This window comes from Acomys russatus, unplaced genomic scaffold, assembly GCF_903995435.1.
Source record: "Acomys russatus unplaced genomic scaffold, mAcoRus1.1, whole genome shotgun sequence".
NCBI classification, from domain to species: Eukaryota; Metazoa; Chordata; class Mammalia; order Rodentia; family Muridae; genus Acomys; species Acomys russatus.
This window is the reverse complement of record NW_026131903.1, coordinates 1107040-1129287: the sequence shown is the minus strand read 5'-3', so window position 1 is coordinate 1129287 and position 22248 is coordinate 1107040. Positions and strand designations below refer to the sequence as shown.

Below are 22248 nucleotides of genomic sequence, written 5' to 3'. Positions count from 1 at the left end.
TCCCTACTCTATGCCACTCAAAGTATGGTAAAGTTTGTGATCCTCTAAAGTCAGCAATGCTACAAGGATGAAATGGGCCTTGGTCAATCCTCTATCAGCAGGTGTAGAGGTAAAAGGTGCCTGACCTCTTACAGGCCTTGCTCTGTCTCTAGTGTGTCCATGATCGTGCTTGTCCATCAGTTTTCTAATTCTCTTCAACAAATTGCCAAACTCTTCTGGAGTTGGCTTCTTGCATGGATTAAGAACAACCCTAATTAGCAGAGAATAAAAGAATGAGATTTATGAATAGTAGCAATGAGGCAAATTATTCATATGTGAATCTATACATTATAAGATAAGAAAATGGCAAGCTTTTTTGTTAATTAAACATCAAGTGCCTTCATTATGCCCAATATCTCTTGTGAAAAGATATGTCAAGATGTGGCCTTAATCAATACTCAGATAGGAATGCATAAGTATTGAGTTTTTGAGGCAAGTCAGGCTAAATACCATGAACTGGTATCTAAAATAAGTAGTAAATAAACAAGCAACTAAATTACCTTTCCATTATTTCAGTGAAGTGAAAAGAATGTCAAAGTTATAACTCATTGAGTAAGAGATTGTCAACAGCATTATCAATTCCTACCTCATTCTCTTTTCCTGCTGATTTCTCTCCATTTTTCAATCAGGTAAAAGTAGAATCTAAAACCAATTAAGACCAATATTTTACAAAGCAATCATGTTTCTATAATCTGTAGTATCTCTGTGTGCTATATTTATCACCTCTCTGCTTTCTTCCTTCGATTTATCCTATCTTCTCCCAACTACATTCTATTTTTATGTGTCATCTCTTTACAAACTGCCATGTATCTGTCCATCATCTTTTGTTTGTCACTTATTTTCTATATGTCATTATCTGTATTCTATCTTCTACCGTATCACTAGCATAAATCTTCCATCTCTTATTATCTAATTGTCTATTTGCTATCAAAACTTTTTGAAAATTATCATGTGTCTACGTGTATCCATCCTCTATTTTCTATCAACTATGTATTCACCATGCCTATAACTATAATTTAACTATATAATACCTACCTTCAATCTGTCATCTATCAACCCTGTATCAATTTATTTTCTATCAACAATTTATCCCATCACCAACTAAAATATATTTACCTTTCATTATTTTCACCTATCTGCAATCTACCACCTATCTTTCCTATGTTTACTATGTTATTAGTATGTGTGTGTGTGTGTGTGTGTCTCTGTCTGTGTCTGTGTGTGTGTTTTGAAACAGTGTTTCCATGTATAGCCTTGGCTATCCTGGACTTTCTTAGTAGACCAGGATGGGCTCAAACTCACAATGATCTACTTGTGTTTACTTTATAAGTATCATTTATATTCCTGCTATACTGTGGCTAATTTACACCTAACTATGATGGACTATTTACATATGCTGTATTTCTTTCAGATATATTATTCAGCTATCATGAAAATTCTGTCTACAATAAATCTAGTATCTCCCATTTATATACTGTTTATGTTCTACTGATCCTGTATATATCATCCATCTGTGTATAGCCTACAAAAATTTACCGTGCCCATCTTCCACATTTCTACACTTTATCATCTATCCATGCTCTGTTTATACTTAATCTATGTATCATCTATCCTACAGGAGTCTCATTTCAATCTATGTACCTATGTACCCTGTGTTTGTATTAGCATCTACCCTTTAGTTACTGTGTGTCTACCGTGTCTCTAACATAAGGATCACCTATGTGGCAGTTATTCTGAATCTATCTTCCATTTAAGGATCACTTTTTCCTATTGCTCTCCTCTAAACTTGTTCCATCTATCAAAATCCATCTTCTATCCTCTATATACTTTGTTTCTATTTATATCATATTTCTTGTACATATAATGTGTCTGTATAATATCCCTGCATTATTTATCATCTTACTATCCTATATCTCTCTATCCATATAGAATAATGCTCAGACGATCCCATGCCTGTCTTCCATCTATCCTTTAAGCTATGCTGTGAATGGCTACCATCCAAGTATCATTAATCTTTTGCTATCTTTTATCTCCTATCCACCTATCTCTCACATATATAACTTCCAAAAATTTATCTTCTTTACGTATCTTTTGATTATCTTCTACCTGTCTTCTATACTCTAGTTATTCTGTGAATGTTAACCATCCACGCATCAGTATCACATAACTACCCTGAATTTCTCTTCCTCTGCACATCTAACTTGTAGTTAATTGTGTATATATTTTCCTTCTTTCTCATATTTAAATTGCTGAGCCATTGTCTACTTTCCATATATGGATTCTGTCCTCTAATTCCTTTGTTTTTTTCTTCAACTGTCTATCCTTGATCCTCTAGCTATCTTGTGCCTGCCATACATTCATCTATCTATCATTTAGTTATACTGTTGCTGTTATCCATTCATTTATCCATCATTTATCTTTTGGATATCCTATGTTCTATACTATTGATGTATCATTTGTCTTCTACTTACCCTAAATCACTCTGATCTATTTTTCAATTTATCAACACCCTCTAGCTTTCCTATAAAATACATTTCTTTTCATCTCTCCTTTATTTTTCTCCATATATTTATCATCTATTCACTGCATGTTGTATATTGATCTTCCATTGCTCTCTCTTTCTCTCTCTTGTCTTTCTCTCTGTTATACCCTCAACCTATTTTAAGTCTGTCATCTAATATCTTTAGATTTATGTATCTCCTATCGCTCCTCTTTCATATATATAGATAAATTTCATTTATTTCTTTCATCATCCACTGTTAAATGCATTATATATACTTTTATCTACTGCTCCATCTTCTATGTCATATACTTTATCATATATTGTTTATAATCAATAAATCTTCTCATAGGAATCATCTATAATATTTATCACAGTGCACTCATGATCCTTCACATATTTTTGGTACTTTATATCTGTGATACAACTTTTTGGTACTTAAAAACGCAGCTAGTCTGGCCCTTTTGCCATTGTATTTGATAAGATTTTTAACTGTGGTATAAATAGTATTACTCAAGGAAAGGAAATATATTTCATAATCATGAAGTTGATAATTAAGCTTAAATAAGGTATATACTTAATTACATAAATTTAGACTAGTCTGAAACTTCTATAACTGAAATATGAAATAATGAATTCTACAATAATCACATGGTGACCCCCATTCCTTTATCAATGATTTCTACAAGGTTAGACAAAAAATCTCAGCATTTTGCCCTTACCAGAGAGATCCACGGAGTCAACCTTACCATATCTCCCACTTGAAGTAAAGTGGCCTTGTGTTTACTGTATCCTGGCAACTCCAGAATGCACACGGATTATGAGATTACCTGAGAAGATAAAAGCCAAGGACTATGAATGGTCCTTAGAGGCATAATTGTTATTGGTCAAAACACATGTTTTAATGATTGTGATTACTGTTAAGAGAGAGGCTGTAATTAGTCTGAAACACTAACTTCAATGATGATAATTGGTTCTCAGAGTGAGTGTTGTCATTTGTTCAAATACAATCCTTAGTGAATGTGATTGGTGGTTAATGGCTAGGCTGTGATTTGTCTAAATAGAAGTTCTAATGATTGTGAACGGTTCTACAATGCTTAGCAGTTGTACTTTATGAGTTTATAGGGAGATATTTAGCAGTTGCTGCTTTCCTGATTTGATTTTCTAATCTATATCTGTTCATGCCATATTTCGATTACTTTTATTTTATGAAGTGTTTTCCTTGCATGTATGAATACAAAGAGTACAGGCATCCTATATGCCTGAGTGTGGGAGTCTGCCTGTGTCTGTCTCTTTCCACTCCCTCTAGTGAATAGAATCTAATAAGGGCCTGGGTTTATTTGCCTGCCTGTTTCTCTGTCACCTGCCTCTAGTGGCCAGAGCATCTATTTGCCTGAGTGTGAGTGCCTGTCATTGTCTCTCTTGCTGCCCATATGAGAAAAGGGCATTTATGTGCAGTGTGTGTGTTTTCCAACCTGTCTCCCTCATAGGCTTCTAGGATATAAAGCATTTTAGGGATAGAGTGTTTGTGTGTGCGTGAGTTTCTCTCCTTTCATCTAGGTGAAAATTGCATCAATAGATTTCAGTTTTATGTCAGACTATATCCCACTGCTGTCCCTCTAAGGGACAAGCGTACCTCTGAGCCTGAGGTTTTGTTTCTGCCTGTGTCTCTCTATTATCAGCGCCTAGGTTACAAAGTCTTATGGGACTGTCTATGTGTGCCTGCCTGTTTTTTTCTTCCCTGTTCTAGGGGACAATGTTATCTCTGGACATAGTGTGAGTGTCTCACTGTATCTTTCTCATTTGCCTCTATGGGAATGGGATTCTATATTTCTGAGTATGTGTTCTTCCCTGTGTCACTCTCTCACCTACCTCTAGAGGATGAAGATATTGAGGGCCTGACTGTGTTTTCCTGCCTGTTTCTCTCTCCCATGATATTTTGAGACATGGGATTTTATTGTTCAGTATCTGTGCCTTCATGTGTCTCCCTCAGCTTCTATAACAAACAAGGGTTTTTTTTGTTTGTTTGTTTGCCTAAGTGTTAGTGCTTGCCTGTGACCCTCACCTGTCACTAGGGGACAAGGTCATCAATGTTTCTGAGTGTGTATGCCAACCTGTGTCTCTTTTAACCACCTCTAACTTATTTGTGCAATCCTTTACTACTTGTGTTGTTTTCTTGTCTCTCTCCCCTGCCTATAGGCATGAAAAGTAAACTCTGTTGCTGAGTATGAGCCTCCCTGTGTCTCTTTCTACACTTCTCCAGAGGAAAGCTCAACAATGGGCCTGAATGTGTGTGCCAACCTGCTTATCTCTCACCTTCCTTTAGGCAACAAGACATATATGAGCATGAATTTGTTTACCTACCTGTATTTCTATCACCTGACTGTATGGGACAAGGGCACCTATGGCCCTGATTGTATGTGTCTGCCTGTGCCTTTTTCGTGCTTCTAGTGTATATGGGGATCTATAGGCCTGAATTTGTGTGCCTCCCTGTGTCTCTCCCCTTTAATTCTATGGACCACGGTTATCTCTCATCCTGAGTAAGTGTGCCTTATTATGTCTCATTCCCGTACCTCTAGCAACTAGGTCAATATGGGCAAGAGTGTGTCTCTCCTCTGCCTATGTTGGAGAAAGCCTTTTATGTGCCTGTGAGTGTGCTTTCCTGTGTCTCTTGCACATACCTACAGATATAAAATAGCATCAATGGGCCTGAGTTTGTGTTCCTGCCTGTGTAACTCTCCATTTCCTCTAGGGGAAAGGACATTTATGATTCTGAATGTGTTTGTGTGCCTGTGTCTCTCTCGCAGCTCCCTCTAGGGTAAATGAGAATCAAGTGGGCAGAGTGTGCGTGCCTTCCTATGTCTCTTGCACCTGCCTTTGGGGGATAAGTGCATGCAAGTGCCTGGGTGTGTGTACATGCCTGTGTAACTATTTTACATGCCTCTAGGGGACAAGGGAATCTATAGGTCTGAGAGTTGTTTCCTGCCTGTATCTCTCAACCTGTCACTTAGGGAAAATGTCATCAATGGGACTGAGTGTGTGTTCCTACCTGTGTCTTGTTCCTCTCACTCTAGGAGACAAGGGAATATATATGCATCAGTGTGTATTCTAGACTTTGTCAGTCCTTTATCTTCATTTATCAGACAGGGTCGTTTGTGAGCGAGGGAAGAAGTGTTCATCTGGTTCTCTCTCACTTGCCTTTAGGGCAGGAAATAGCATCTGTGTGCCTGTGTTTTGAGTGCCTGTCTGTGACTCTATCACCTGCCTTGAGAGGACAAGGGCATCTATGCATCTAAGTGTGTTTTCCCAAGAGTCCCTCTCACCTTCTTCTGGCATATAAGGATATCTATGGTCTTCAGTGAGTGTGACTGCCTGTATCTCCCTTACCTGCTTATTGGAGGAAAAGGCACCTTTATGGCAGAGAGTGTATTCCTGCCTATGAATCTCTCCTCCTTCTCCCTAGGGGACAAGGGCATCTATGGGCCCGAACGAGTGTCCCTCACTTTTTCTGTTCATCATTTATGTCAAGGGGACAACAGCATTTTTGGCCCTGAATGGGAGTGCCTACCTGGGTGTCTCTTTCCTATGCTTATATGAGACAGTTAAACCTTTGCATCTGAGTACATGGCAGTTTTTCTTCCTCTGTCCCCGTCTCCCATGACTCTAGAAGAGAACAGTATCTATGTGCCTGTGTGTATGTGTACCTTATTGTGTTTTTCACTGTTGTTTCAAGAGAACAAAGGTATCTTGATGCCTTATTTGAAGTGCCTGTCTGTGTCTCTCTTTCTATTGCCTCTGGGACACTGAAGCATCAATTGAGCTCAGTGTGTTTGTCTGTCTCTATCTCTCACCCGCTTCTAGAGCAAAAGAGTATCTATGTGCCTGAGAGTGCATACCTCCATGTGTCTCTCTTCACTGCCCATATTTTTTTAAAGTCATACTAGGGCGAGAGTGTGAGTGCCTGGTAGTGTGTTTCTCCTCTTCATCTCAGTGAGATGGGCATCGATGTGCCTGATTGTTTATGCCTGTTTGTATATTATTACTGTTCCTCTAAGAGACGTGCTTATATATAGGACTGACTTTCAATGCTTGCCTGTTTGTGTATCTTACCTTCATGTAGGGAACAAGATAATATGGGCCTGGGTGTGTGTAGCTTTCTAGGTACCTCTCCCATGATTGTAGGAGGAAAGACCATCAGTGAGGCTGAATTTTTTTGCCCACCTGTGGCCTTGTCCCTAATATCTATGGGAAAAGTGCATCTATGGAACTGAGTGTGTGTGCCAAGCTGTGTCTCTCTCTCACTTGATGTTATTATACAAAGGCATTCTTGGACCACAGGGTTTGTGCCAGAATGTGTCTTTTCTCACCTGCTTATACTGTGAAAAGTCACCTATATTACTGGGAAAGAGTCACTTAATGTGTCTCTCTGTCTTCCCTGCCAATAGTGGACATACATATTTATAGGCTTGAGAGTGAGTTCCTTCCTTGGTCTGTCTCTCACATTTTGCAAGGGGACAAGAGCATCCATGAGCCTGAGTGTATAAGCCTGCCTCTATCTCTTTTATGATTGTATGGGACAAGTGGATCTCTGTTTCTGGTTGTGTGTGTGTGTGCCTACCAGATTCCCTCTTTCAACTGAGTATAGAGGACAAGTGCATGTATAGACCTGAGTGTGAATGCCTGCATTTGCCTCTCTCCTACATGCCTCCAGGGCTCAAGAGCATCTACGGCCTTGAGTGTGTGTGACTGAGTGTTTTTCTATCACCTACCTCAAGTTGACATGGACAACCTTGAACCTGCATGTGTATGCCTGCCTATTTGTGCCTGCCTGTATTTCTGTCTCCTTCATCTAGGGGACAAAGACATATATGTTCTTGGGAATGTATTATTGTCTTTTGTCTCTCTTTTGTCACTTGGGGACAAAGCATTTTTGTTTCTGAGAGTGTGTGCCACTCTGTGACTCTCTAACCCCCTTCTGGCATACAAGTGCATCTTTGGTCCTCAGTTTTTGTGAGAGCCTTCTGTCTCTCACCTGCTTATATGGGGAAAAGTCATCAATGTGGCTGAGAATGTGTGCCAGCCAATGCCTATCTCTTCCTTTTCTCCAGAGGAAAAGCACAACTATGAGCCAGACCACCAGATAATTGGGTTGCAGGGGTGGGTAGGGCTTATGGCGATTTGCCTTACCCTAGATTAACAGATCTGGCTAGTTTGTGCAGCTTTATGCTAATCACAGTGGTGGGGTTGGTGGCTCTGTGACATCACAGGGGCATGGCCATGGCGCTGAAGTTGCCCTCTCCCTGCCAGAAGGATGCACTGGGAGGGAAGGAGAATCAGGCCATGGCCCCCAAGCCATGAGGTCACAGTACCTGTGACATTGGCAGCGCCCATCTTGTTATCCAGGAGGCCAAGGAGGAAGCAAGGTGAGCATAGAAGAGGGGGTAAGACTTCCTTTCTGAGGTATAGGGCGGCGGGATTTCCTGTCTAATGCCCGGTCTCCCCCTCACCCCCTGTGCTTTCCCAGCAGAGGCCTCCATGGTGTGACTCAGTCCCATGATGCAGCGTGAAGTCCTTCCACCAGGACCCCATGACACCGCCCCTGGCCTCATTGCCTGACTGAAAGAAGTGAAGGATTCTGGAGCGTGGGGAGGGGGAGAGGGGCGCAAGCAGGAAGTATAACTAAACTCCTGCCCCCTTTCCCTTACACACGTGTCTCCCCTGTAAATTCAGCAGCAACGGGGTGGGGTTGGGGCTTAAAGCTGTGACAACCCCTTGACATCATCAGCACTTAAAGGGCCATAGTCAGTGATCCTCACGATAACAATTTCAGGGCCCCTCAGGGCTGGGGGGCTGGAGCAGCATGGGGTTTGGGGTTGGAGGAGTGGGGTCAGTGAGCTGCCCTGAACTGGTTTAAACCGGCTTCTGAGCTGAGGACGTGAATACAGTTTCTCTTGTCCTGCACTGGGGGTATTGGGGTGGGGTCATTTGACCCTGGGGTGTGTGGTGTGTGTGTGGGCGTGGCTTGTGTCCAGGGTGGAGGGGCCTCGGGATGAGCCAGCACAGGAGGGAGAAACTGAGACTAGAATTAGTGCTGGGTGAGTTGGGATTATTCTAGTCAGGGTACGGAGGTTGGACAGAGGCTTTGACCTGGGGCCTGGGGGCTGTGTCCAGGAAGCATGGATGATTGGCATGGTCGGGAACAGGAAGTCTCACCCCTTCCTGTCTGAGGAGTCAGAACATCTATCCTGGAAACAGGCGCAAAGCATAAGTCCCCACAAGACGCTTTCTAAAAAAGCAAAACTGGAGCAGCAGCTTCCTGGAGGAGTTTGAGGAGGGGGCGGGTCTTCCCGTGCGCATTATGGGATGGCGCGACCCACGGGAGATGTCACCACCGTCCCCCCACTTCCCCATAGGAGAAATTTACCTCATGGATGCCCCGGACACGGCGTGGGCGGAGCCCCAACCCGACACTGGGGCCTTGTTACACAGGACCCACGCTCAAACCTATGCCCCAGGCTGTGTCTTCCCATGATGCCCCGAGCGGAGCGTGGGAGGGGCCAGGGGAGGACGCAGCGTCTCGTTCCCATTAATTAAAAAAAAATTTATCATTTAAAATTATGCAAGTTAATTTTACGGGATGGGGAAACTGGCCACAAAAGGGAGGGACGGTGAGGCGGGTGGCTGGTCGGCCTGGAAACCGCCGTCCATCATGGCTGGGCGCATCCCCACCAGCGGGACGGAGGGCCTGGAGGGTGGATACGCGAATGCGACTCAGGAAAACGTGTGCAGGTCTACACAAATGATCGCGGAACCTGGGATGCTTCCTTCCCCACACACAGGCGCCTGCTTCTGCTCCGGCACACTCGGACCGGAAGTCCCGCCCCCAACAGGAAGTCGCCACCGTCCGCCGGACTCAGAGCCCCGGGGAACACTGCACAGCGTATTTCCCGGGGCTCAAGAAGTCCCGGGCTCTTGCAGGAAACAGGAAGACCCGCCCCTAATAGGAAGTTACCGCCGTCTGCCCTTTCCGCGGGTCTGGGCAACACCGCCCGGCATTGAGCATGCCCAGCCACCCCTCCCGGCCTCAGGAAGTCTCGAGCTCCTGGCGCTCCTGCAGGGAACAGGAAGACCGGGCCCCCAACACGAAGTCGCCACCACCCGCGGTACTCACAGCCCCGGGAAACACTGCATAGCGCATCTCCCTCTGCCTCGCCCGGGCTTAAGAAGTCCCAAGCTCCCCGCGCTCTTGCAGGGAACAGGAAGACCCGCCCCTAACAGGAAGTCGCCGCCATCTGCCCTTCCCGCGGGCCCGGGCAACCCCGCCCGGCATAGAGCATCCCCCGTCGCCCCTCCCGGGCTCAGAAAGTCCTGAGCTCCCGATGCTCTTGTAGAAAACAGAAGACCCGCCCCCAACAGGAAGTCACTGACAGCTGCCCTTCCCGCAAGCCCGGGCAACACTGCCCGGCATAGAGCATCCCCGGCCACCCTGCCTAAGCTCAGGAAGTCCCGCCCTCCAGGCGCTCACAATCGTGCTGCAAACCGGAAGTCCCGCCCCTTCGCCGCGGTGCCCGGGCAGCCGCCGTCCTCGCTCTGTTCCCGCAGCCTCAACTCCCCCCTCTGTGTGCGGACCCCGGGCGCCCCCCCTACCCGTGCCCCTGCCTCCCCCCTCATCCTGCCAAGGCCGCAGCGTCACACATGTGGGTGAGTCAGTGGGCGGGCGCTGCGGGGTCTCCCAGGCCCGTGTGTTGGGGGCCGGGGTGGGAGGAGGGGTGACGGAGCCACGGGCCCTTGGGTCTGGTCGCGTCTGGAGAGGAGGGCAGGGGTGGGGGGGGAAGGCGGGCGCCCGCGTAGATGCGTGGAGGGAAGGGCTGTGTGTGTGTGTGCGCGCGTCTGTGCTGCGCATGACATGTATGTGCCATGTATGCATGTGTGTTCAGTGTTGCGGGAGACGCGGCTATTTTTCCTTCCCTGTCCTGCCCTCCCCCTCCAGGATGTGAAGTCCCCCGCCGGAGCGGGTGCGCCTGTGACAGGTACGATGCACATGTGTGTTAGCATGTCAGGCGTGAGTGACAGTGATTCACCCCCCCCACCACAACCACAGGCCTGCGTGTTAGCTCTTGTGCATCATGGCGTGTGTCCCTGTATGACAGAAGTGCACACATGTGGGTTGTCCTGGAGTGAAGACAGGGCGCTGTGTGACCTGTGTTAGGCTCTGCGTTTGTGTGTGTATGTACACAGATGAAACACACATACATATGGACCTGCTCTCCTGAACACATGTGGGATATGGTGGGGACAACAGGGCGGGACACACCATGCACATGTGAGTGTCACATGTGCTCCTGAGCCCTCAACTGAGTCGTGCCCAGGGCCCTCGGGCTCATGAATAGGCACAGAGAGGAAGCAGATTTTTCGCCACGAAGTCAGGGTGTGCACGCATGTGTCTGTGTGCGTCCCTGAATGTCACAGGTGTGCTCGGGCAACCACGGGACAAAGGCCGTCACCAACTTCACACACGTGTTCACATGAATGTGTCATGTGTTACTCATTTTCTTACACACGTGGGACCTGTATGTGCATACATGTGTCCTGTGTGTGGGGGGTGTGGAGAGGACAAGCCCAAGGGGTCTTGTGTGTCACATGCCTGTCACGTGTCTCCCAGTCAGGTGTCCAAGATGGCTGCGAACAACACTTGGCATCCTGAGTGACCCAACATGGCCGTGCCCACACCAGTGACACAGTAAGTACTAAGGACACCTGTGGCTCCTCCCCACCCACCTCAGCTCAACTATGACTGCCCTGGTGAGGTCACTTCCTGTCCCTGGGGAGGGAGCTGTTTCCTGTCCCTGGGGAGGAAGATGTTTCCTGTCTCTGAGGAGCTGTTTTCTGTCCCTGAGTAGCTGTTTCCTGTCTCTGAGGAGCTGTTTTCTGTCCCTGAGTAGCTGTTTCCAGTCTCTGAGGAGCTGTTTCCTGTCGCTGGGTAGCTGTTTTATGTCTCTGAGGAGCTGTTTGCTTTCCCTGAGGAGATTTTTCCTGTCTGGGGAACTGTTTTCTGTCCGTGGGAAGCTGTTTCCTGTCCCTGGGTAGCTGTTTCCTGTCCCTTGAGATTAGTTTCCCGTCGTTGAGGAGCTGTCTCCTGTCTGGGGAACTGTTTCCTGTCCCTGGGGTGACGTTCCCTATCCCTGAGGAGGTTTTTCCTGTCTGGGGAACTGTTTTCTGTCCCTGAGGAACTGTTTCTTGTTCGTGGGGAGCTTTCTCCTATCACTTGGGAGCTGTTTCCTGTCCCTGGGGAAGCTGTGACATTACTTCCTATCTTCTCTTTGCTCCACAGGCCTCCATGTGATCTCACTTCCTCCTCCCTGGCAGCCATGACTGACTCGTGTCCTGGCCCCACCCCCTCCCCGGGTGCCTCGTCCCTCTCAGTTGCCAGAGCCATCAACTCCCATGGTGCTTTGCGGAGGTGTCTATGACCCCACCCACCATCCCCACTCACCCCACTGTCACTCGCTCCCACCACCCCTACCCCGGAGGTCCTGTCACCTCCCGCCAAGGGAACACACGTGAGCCATGCGTGGCTGCTGTTGGGAACCCTCATGGCTGCTCCGGACCATCATAGCTGCCATACTGCCTTGGGCCCTCCTCCTGGCCGATGTCACTACCTGCCTGGAGGCCCCACCCCCAGACCCAGGTGACCCCGCGGAGGCCATTATGGTGACCGTGTCCACGCGGTACGGGAAGCTGCGTGGACGGCGGGCATGGCTCCCTGGTGGAGTCCTGGGCCCTGTGACACGCTTCCTGGGCGTGCCCTATGCGGCCCCACCCACTGGTCCCCGCCGGTTCCAGCCACCCGAGCCTCCAGAGGCCTGGGCTGGGGTCCGTGAAGCCTCACGCTTTGCCCCTGTGTGTCCGCAGCCACTGGGATGGGGAGGGGAAGGGGAGGGGGGCGGAGCTCGGGACACACGTGATGTTATGCTGCCTGCATGGCTCGCGCCTGATGCGGACGCCCTCGCTGTGCACGCCCGGGACCAGGACGAGGACTGCCTATTCCTGAATGTCTACGTACCAGGGGGCACCACTGTGGGTGAGTCGCATGCGTGTGTGGTGTCACAGCATGACTGACATTCATGTGGGATTATGGGGAACATGCATGTGGGCTCAGGGGCTGACACGTGTGTGTGCACTCGCCCTTCATGGGACAGCACACAGCACCAGGGAGTTTTTCAGGGTCTGGGAGGACTCGATGATGTCATTGCATGGATCCCCGCCTTCACCATTAATATTCATGTGGCTTCCTAGGCTCATTTGCCTTCAGTTTGCATGGATTTGCATGAGCACTCGCAGGCGTCAGTGTGCCAGTGCACAGACATTTCAATGTTTCCGCATCATCATCTGTACCAGGTACTCAATTGCATACATCCTTGCCTCATTTGCATGTTCTACCCCTCCCCTACAGTGAACTCACTGCTTAGGCCTGCTTGCATATTAATCACCCATGCATGCTCATTTGCATATTCACCCTCCATCCCCCCTCCCCCCGGCTTCCTGCCCCACCCACATTCCTGTGTCGGCTTCACTCAGTTCCCATGATGTCTCTGGCCTCCCCCTGGGTGGGGAGTGTGCTGCGGAGAGAAACATCAGTCATTGTAGGAGACATAAAAGTCAGTTTCAACTCCCCCCCCCCATTCCGACCTCCACGGTTTCTCTTTTCAGTGAAAATCAGTTTCAAATCACCCCCCCTCCAATCGTGCGATTTTTTTTTTTCCCCCTGAGATATTTATTCCCCCTCCTCCACGCTTTTCACCCTCCCCCACCCTGCATTTGTCAGTTTTAATTCCCCCCAAGTCCCAGTTTTTCTTTTTTTCCCTTTTCACCCTGCCTCCCCCTCCCGTGTCTGTTCTTACACTCCCACCCCACTCCGCCCTCCAACCCAGGAGCCAACGGCGACGACTCAGCTGGGAGCAAGCACGGGGACGAGACAGGTAGCAAGGACAAGACTTGGGGTCTCTAGAAAATCGTTTTCTTAATTGACTTTTTTTCTTTGTGTGTGATTTTTCACTTTTTTTTTTTCATTTTTGGTCCGTTCCGTGGTTGGTGTCTTTTTTCTATTTTTCCCTCCTCTTTACCCATCTTCCATAATCTCCTTTTTCTTGTTTGCATGAAGGAGAAAGTGGGAGGAAAAACTGAAAAATAAAATATAATTTTTTTAATTGCTTGTTTTTTGTTTTTTGTTTTTTTTTTACTTTATAAAACTGAGGGAAAAATTTTTAAAAGAAATGAGCCTTTCTGTTTTGATCGTGGTAATCCATTCCCATTTATTGAAATGTTATTCAAGTTAATTTAGATTCATTCAAATTTATTTAAAAACAAATTCCTAAAACCTAAACTTGTAAATTCTGCAATATTTTTTTTTTTTTTCTGAATTTCACACTTGGCCCTGCCACCTGATGATGTCACTTCCTCCTCTGGGTCGGACTTATTATTTAAAATATACTTTTTCATTTGTGATTTGTTTATTTAAATTATTACCCTAATTTAATTATGTCTCTCTTATCTCCGCCCCCCAGTTCAGGGTATGGATATTCATGAGGACATTTGCATCTGCAGCGGCCGTTCATGAATATTCATGAGGTCATTTTCATACCTGGGGTCGAAGTTTAGGTGTTGCCAGGGATAATGAATATTCATGGACCTCATCTGCATACCCACACATGCCATAATGATATCTCCAACATCCCATAATAATAACCCCCTCTTCCCAAAATAATAATTAATACTTGTAATACTAATCATACCACATAATAACCCCTACATCGCATAGTAGTCTCACATCCCATAATACCCACACATCCTATCGTAACTCCCAATAACCAAAATAACAATTTCCACATCCCATAATAACTTCCACACCCCATAATAACCCTCACATCCCATAATAATGCTCTCATTTCACAATAGTAACCCATACATCGCCTAATAATAATACACAAACTGTAATAACTCATAATAATTGTAATAATAACCTTCATATCACATAATAATAGCCCCAACATCCCATATTAATAACACATGCCACAATATCAACATCCCATAATAACCTCTAATAAATCTAATAACCCTGACGTTCTATAGTCATAAACCCCACATCCCATAATAATAACACCCTGTAATAATCGTAATAATAACCCTCACATCCTATAACAACCCACACATTCCACAATAATAACCTGTAATAATCATAATAATAACACCCATATCCCATAATAATAAACCTCACATTCCATAATAAAAGCCCATAATCATAATAACCCTCACATCCCATGATAACATTCACATTCCATAATAATCATGACACCCGCATCCCATATTAATAAACCCACATTCCATAATGATAACCCATTTTACTTGTAATAATAACCCTCATATCCAGTTATAATAATCTCCACATCCCAAAATAATTACCCCCCACATCCCATAATAATAACACTTGGCCCAGCCCCTGATGACATCTCTTCCTTCTCTGTGGTGCATTTATTACTTAGAATTTACTTTTTCACTTGTGGTTTGTTTATTCACATTTTTTTTCTAATTAAATTATGACTGTTGTCTCTGCCTCCCAATTCTGGTTCATGGATATTCATGAGATCATTTGCATGCACAGCGGCCACTTGTTAATATTGATGAGGCCATTTTCATATCTCTGGTTACTCTTTACATTCTTAGAAGGGGTTAATGAATATTCATGACCCTCATGTGCATACATGTAAGACAGGGCTAACCAGCTCTGTCCCTGAGGTGCGTTTTGAATATTCACGAGGCTCTTTGAATATTGATGAGGGACAATCTCTGGGATGGGAAGGCCAGGCGAATATTTGTGGGGATCATTTGAATATTCATGCGGCCCTTCAGCCCCTGTTTGGCCACAGGCAGAACAGTCACACTTCCTGTCTCCACCCCCTGATCCACCTCAGATGCCTCGCCCCACACATGTGATGTCACATGCGGCTTCTTCCAGCGCCAGGGTGTGTGTATCAGTCAGGAAACAGGAAGTGGCTTGGACAAGGTGCCCGCTGTGGGACAGGTAGTGGGTGGCACTGGACAGGTACTGGCGTCTGGGGCAGGAAGTACATGACCCACTGCAGGAAGTGACTTTGGCGGGCTAGGAAGTGGCTTCAATGGGACAGAAAGTGGCCTCATTGTGACAGGAAGTAGATGATGCATGGCAGGAAGTTGGTGGCACACAGCAGGAAGTGGCCTGAGAGGGACAGGAGCTGGGTACTACAGGAGAGGAAGTTACCTCTGTGGGGCAGGAAGTATGTGACCCACTGGAGGAAGTGGACTTGGAGAGAGAGGACTTAACTTCAGTGGGACAGAAAGTGACCTCAGTGGGGCAGGAAGTATAGGCCCCCATCAGGAAGTAGCCTTGGAGGGAGAAGTAACTTCAATGGGACAGAAAGTGACCTCAATGGGACAGGAAGGGTGACACATGGCAGGAAGTGAGTGACCTGAGACCCCTGATCCCTGACCTCTGACCCTCCCCCTGCAGATGACCCAGGTGGCAGGAAGCCTGTCATGGTTTACATCCATGGCGGCTCCTACATGGAGGGCACTGGCAACATGATGGACGGCAGTGTCCTTGCAAGCTATGGCGATGTCATCGTGATCACGCTCAACTACCGGCTGGGCGTACTGGGTGAGTCCCGCCCCCTGTGGCATACCCTGGCCTGGCCCCTACCCTGCTTGGCCCTGCCCTTGGCCCCTACCCCATTATGCTCTTTCACCAGTTTCTCCTGCTAATGAGCCAATTTGCATACTCAAACACATACAAACTAGATGCCGATGTGGGGCCCTTCCTGGAGGCCTCACTAGCATGACCATATGCAAATTAATGCGAATGTGTCACACAAGACTGGACTTAATAATGTGTAGGTGTAGCTGAGGGTGACTTTGGGCTCAGTGGGCATGGCACATGCTAATGATCCATACTCATGTAAATGCCTGCAAATGTACCCCAGCATCAGCCTCAAGGGGCAGGACCAGGTGCACATTCCTGATCTCATTTGCATAAGGAAGGGTATGCTGGCCCCACTGAGTCTCATGCATATGCACAGGATCATTTACATATAGGGCAGTGCAGAGGTACATCTGTATATTTATGGCCTTATTTGCATATCAGATGACTCCTAGGGGCACATGACATGTCAGTGAGCTCATCCACATGGTCAGAGCTGGACTTATCCAGACGACCTGGGTCAGCTCCGCCCCCTCTCTGGCCCAGGGTCAATCCCCAGGAAGCCCTATCATGCTGGGGTAGAGGTGATTTGCATATTCAGATACAAGAGCACACATACAAATGAGCCAGGCAATTGCTCTTTCTTAGTCCTTGTGACCACACTAATGAGCTGATCTGCATGTTCAGCCAGTCTGTGATGTCACTGTCTCGTTTGCATGTTCATTAGAACTCTCTCAGGTCTATGAGGACTGAACCCTTTGCATGTTAAGATCTGTGCAAATGCACTCGCCCCGAGCCAGCTGCAGTTTTTGACAATTCAAATGCATGCAAATGAGCTCTAATGAACTATGCTTGGGTCAGGGCTGGGGTTCAGTGAATACTCTGCACAAATAAGTGTATGCAAATTAGCCCCTCCTGAATTCCACACACTGAACCCCACATCCAGGCCTTTGCAGATACAAATATCTATAGGATGGGACCAATGGGGAAAGGGGAATGAACAGCAGACCAGGGGTGAGACCTCACTTCCTATAACTTCACATCCAGTGACCTCACTTCCTGTTACTTCCCTTCCTCGGATGTCTCTTCCTATCTTTGTCACTTGTGACCTCACTTCCTGTCCCAGGGCCTATGACATGTTGTTCCCCACCCTCACTTCTTGCCCTCTGATGTCACTTCCTTTCACCCCCCCTACACCCCCTGCAGGCTTTCTGAGCACCGGCGACCAGGCCGCCAGGGGCAACTATGGGCTGCTGGACCAGATCCAGGCCCTGCGCTGGGTCGGCGAGAATGCGGCTGCCTTCGGTGGGGACCCGGCCCGTGTCACTGTGTTTGGGTCCGGGGCGGGTGCGGCCTGCGTCAGCCTCCTCACCCTGTCACACTACTCGGAGGGTACGTGGGGGCATGGTAGTGCTCACAGGGGAGTCACATGGGGGTCAGGGTGGGGCGGGACCTGTGCCTGTGGGGGGTGTGGTCAGAATGAGATTGGATCAGCGTGGGGCGAGGCCTGAGGGAGGGACCACAGATGAAGTCACCTAGGCAGGTCTTAGGTGATGTTGCCCAACCCCTGCCCATGATGGATAACGTTACCCCCAGGCCCCGCCTGACCTCGCTGATGTCACTTCCTGTCCCCTCCTCTCCCCCCCAGGCCTGTTCCAGAAGGCCATTATCCAGAGTGGGTCGGCGCTGTCCAGCTGGGCCGTAAACTACCAGCCGTGGGCGCACGCTAGGGCGCTGGTGGGGCGCGTGGGCTGCCGGGGCCGGGGCGGCAATGACGGTGGGGTCGACGACGATGACACCTCCGCGTGGGTCTCCTGCCTGCGTGGCCTAGGGTGGCGGGAGCTCTCGCGTGCGGGCTCCGCCCCAGGCCACGCCCACCCCTACCACGTGTCATTCGGCCCTGTGGTGGATGGCGACGTCATTCCTGACGACCCCCAGATCCTCATGGAACAGGGCGAGTTCCTCAACTATGACATCATGCTGGGCGTGACACAGGCTGAGGGAGCGCGGTGGGCAGAGCTGGTGGCCACGGGGGGCCTGGACACTGTTGATGCCCAACCAGAAGTGATGTCACAGGAAGCGGAGGCGGCGGTGACCCAAGCGCGGTTTGACGCGGCCGTAGCTGGCTTCGTGGATGCACTGTATGGTGCCCCCGAGGGCGATGGCGGGGGCGGTGATGCGCTGCGGGAGACAGTGAAGTTCATGTACACGGACTGGGCAGAGCGGGGCGGAGGGGGCGGTGTCGGAAGCGGGGTTGGTGGGGACCCCGAGGAGTCTAGGCGGAAGTCACTGGCTGCACTGTTCACTGACCACCAGTGGGTGGCACCTGCCGTAGCCACCGCAGACCTGCATGCACGCTACGGGTCCCCCACCTACTTCTACGCCTTCTACCACCGCGGGCCTTGTGTGGGCTGGGGGGATCCAAGGCTTTCATCGTCATGGGGGGATTCGAAACCTTCATCATTGTGGGGGGATTCGAAACAATCGTCATGGGTAGACTCGAAACCATCATCATCATGGGGTGATTCGAAACTGACATCATGGGGGGACTCTAAACCGACATCGTGGGGGGACTCGAAGCCGTCCTTCTCATCGTGGGCAGCCTCCTCGGCGGACCTGGGCGCGGCCCATGGGGACGAGGTTCCCTATGTTTTTGGTGCCCCTATGGCTGCCCTGGCTGGCTGGGGCGGTGGAAGTGACAACGACGGGATGGGCGGCGAAGGCGATGTCATAGCCGACCCATTTTCTGCGTGCAACTTCTCGAGGAATGACGTCATGCTGAGCGCTGTGGTGATGACATACTGGACCAACTTTGCCAAGACTGGGTGAGTGACTCTGGCTGAGTGGGCTGGTCGGAGGAAATGAGGGACAGGACGCAGGTTCAAATCCCGGGCCCGACCTGCATTTATTCATCCTTGTCCAGGGAGTGTCGGGCCACTCTAGGGCAGGTTTGCGGCCTACACGGGGCCCTCACACCCCTCCCTGTCATTCCCATCATCCCCTGGGGCCCAGAAATGCATGATTTCCAACAGGTCCCCCTCAGCCACGGGTTCGAATCCATGGTCCGGCATTTGCACGCACACCACACCAAGAACTTCCAGGGTGGGTGTGGGACCTACATGCGTGACCCAGGGTGACCCCTCGTGACGCGTACCCCTTTCTCCCTGCTCCACCCTCCCGCAGGGACCCGAACCGGCCGGTGCCCCAGGACACTAAATTTGCACACACGCGACCCAACCGCTTTGAGGAGGTGGCCTGGCCGGCCTACGACCCGCGCGCACAGCTGTACCTGCACGTGGGACTGAGGCCACGTGTGCGTGACCACTACCGCGCCACCAAGGTGGCCTTCTGGCTCGAACTCGTGCCGCACTTGCACGGCCTGCGCTACGACGTCAGCGCCTACGTCAGCAGCACCACGCGGGCCACGCCCACTGGTGGGGGCGGAAGTGATGTCATCCCGGGCCCGCGCAGGGCCTGGCCAGCCACACGGAGACCCGTGGCAGCAGGGACCAGTCCCGGAAAAGCTGGTGTGGGAGCAGGGACGCCTGTTTCCGGCCGGCGCGGAGCCGCTTCCGGCCTGGGCGGCGGGGGAGGGGACCAGGCTGCGGTGCTGATCGAGACCCGGCGTGACTACTCCACAGAGCTGAGCGTCACCATTGCGGTTGGGGCATCGCTGCTGTTCCTCAACGTCCTGGCCTTCGCTGCGCTCTACTACAAGCGGGACAAGCGGCGCCATGAGACACACCGCGGAGCCGGGAGGGGCGGGACTTCTGGGTGCGGCAGTGGGAGGGGCGGGACTTCCGGTGCCACTCGCTGCGGAGGAGGCAGCACTCCAGGTTCGATTCCCGGCAGCAGCTCTGTGAGTAACGACATCATCGCGGCGGGTAGGCAGCAACACGGCGCTCTTGGGGCAGACGGGGTCGCCACGACGACGTCATCGTCCTCTGCCGCCTCCTCTCATGATGCCCTGAGGCTGAGCTGCCCGCCTGACTATGCTCTAACCCTACGGCGCTCGCCCGATGATGTTGTCGCCGTGGCCCCGCCCCCCCATTCCCCTCCCAGCGCCATCACCATGGTGCCCAACGCTCTGCGAGGGTTCGGAGTGGGGAGGGCTATGGGGACTGGGGGAACAGGTCACTCCACCACCCGTGTGTGACGTCATGCGTGGTCCCACCCCCACCCCTCGCCCAATGGCCTCCTATTTTAATGGACTGAATGGAACCCTGTTCAAATCCCATGTTGTGGACTAAGGGAGGGGTGGGGCCGACCCCAGGTTACCCAGCATTCCCTGCAGCTGTCCCAGTACTCCTTGTGATACCCCAGGACCTCCCCAAACTCTCAAGACATCCCATGATCTCCCACGACCTCCCTTGAGCCCCGTAGGCAGAAATTTTCAGAAATCTTTAAAATATGTCTATTAAAATACTCTGGGAGGGGCAGAGCCTCCCAACCCGGAACTGACCCTGTGACCCAGGAAGCAGGTGACTCCTGAAAGGGACGAAGAGTTAATCGCATATAAGTAACATACAAAGTTAGAAACTGGAGGAGACCAGATGTGCCAGCTTCCGACCCACCTCCCTCGGCCCTGCACTCCACCTCACGGATAAAGAAAGAGGAAGAAAATGCAATTTTAAAAATAAATTAATTTCAGATTTTTTTAGTTTTTGGGGTCAGTGTTTTCATATTTGTGTCTGTGTGTGGGGTGTTGACAGGAAACAGCTCCTCAGAGACAGGAATCAGCTATGTCCCGAGGGGTAGGAAACAGCTTTTTCCTGTCCATAATAATAACCCTCACATCCCATAATCAAAGTTGTGTGGCCCAGTTACTCAGCCTTTGTTTAACATAAGAGAAATGTATTCCACACCTGATGATAGAGTCCTTAAAGTGTTTTAAATCTAACATATCTATTGGAGTCTATGCCATTTCATCATAACCCTCATCACCATTTTGAGAAGGCACATGTTTTACAGTTATTGGGAAAGATTATGGTGACTTTGTGACATTGGAGGTTTTTTCTATCAGTACATTTTTCTCTAAAGACCTTTGGTTATAGCCTCCCCATCATTCAGTTTCTATCTGCACCGTTCGACATCCTGTTGTTCTGACCACCTGGTTCTTGGGGCAGAGTAGAGCATGAACAACAAACACTCACTCTCAGATACTAGGTTTTTCCCCTTTACCAATGTCACATTTTGTTTTCCAATTGCTTAAACCTGTAAGTTTAAATTTTCTCTTTCTACTGCCAACCTTGCAATCATTTCCAGAATGATAGGAATGAAATAAAGAAATCAAGGACTTCCTGAAATTGAATGAAAGTGAAGGAATAACATAACCCAATTTGTGGGATACATTGAAAGCAATGCTAAGAGGAAAATACATAGCACTAAGTGCTTTTAAAAAGAAATTGGAAACATCGCACATAAGCATCTTAAAGACACAACTGGAAGCCCTAGGGAAAAAAAGAAGCAGAAACACTCAAGAGGCGTAGACGTCTGGAAATAATCAAAGTCATAGCAGAAATTAACCAATTAGAAACTAAGGAAACAGTCCATGGAATCAATAAAACCAAGAGCTGGGTCTTTGAGAAAAACAACAGGATAGACAAACCATTAGCCAAACTAACTAGAAGGCATTTAGACCGTATCCAAATCAACAAAATCATAAATTAAAATGGAGATATAGCAACAGACACTGAAGAAATTCAAAGAATCATAAGATCCTACTTTGAAGGCATATATGCCACAAAATTCGAAAATCAGGGAAATGGACAATTTTCGTTATCAATGTCACTTGCCATAATTGAGTGAAGAATGGAAAAACAAGCTAAATAGTCCCATTTCCCCTACAGAAATAGAAGCAACCATTGATAGTCTCAAAAAAAAAAAAAAAAAACAAAAACAAAAACAAAAACAAAAACAAAAACAAACAAACAAACAAAAAACCCAGGGCCAGATGGTTTCAGCACAGAATTCTACCAGA

The 22248-nt window shown here is 48.6% G+C and overlaps 1 protein-coding gene across 1 annotated transcript; it reads left to right on the top strand.

The window, feature by feature from the left end:
- The first annotated feature begins 12080 nt into the window (after nucleotides 1-12080).
- Nucleotides 12081-20424, top strand: LOC127186627 (neuroligin 4-like). The gene is made up of 6 exons (XM_051142880.1): nucleotides 12081-12608; nucleotides 13471-13539; nucleotides 16092-16229; nucleotides 17475-17660; nucleotides 17917-19093; nucleotides 19452-20424. The coding sequence occupies exons 1-6, from the start codon at nucleotides 12107-12109 to the stop codon at nucleotides 20422-20424; spliced, it is 3045 nt and encodes a 1014-aa protein (XP_050998837.1). The 5' UTR covers nucleotides 12081-12106.
- The last annotated feature ends 1824 nt before the right edge of the window (nucleotides 20425-22248 follow it).

Coding starts and splice junctions, on each gene's coding strand:
- LOC127186627 (XM_051142880.1), top strand. CDS start 12,107: ATGCGTGGCTGCTGTTGGGAACCCTCATGGCTGCTCCGGACCATCATA. Junction 17,661..17,916: donor CCTGTCACACTACTCGGAGG/GTACGTGGGGGC, acceptor TCTCCCCCCCAG/GCCTGTTCCAGAAGGCCATT. Junction 19,094..19,451: donor ACCAACTTTGCCAAGACTGG/GTGAGTGACTCT, acceptor ACCCTCCCGCAG/GGACCCGAACCGGCCGGTGC.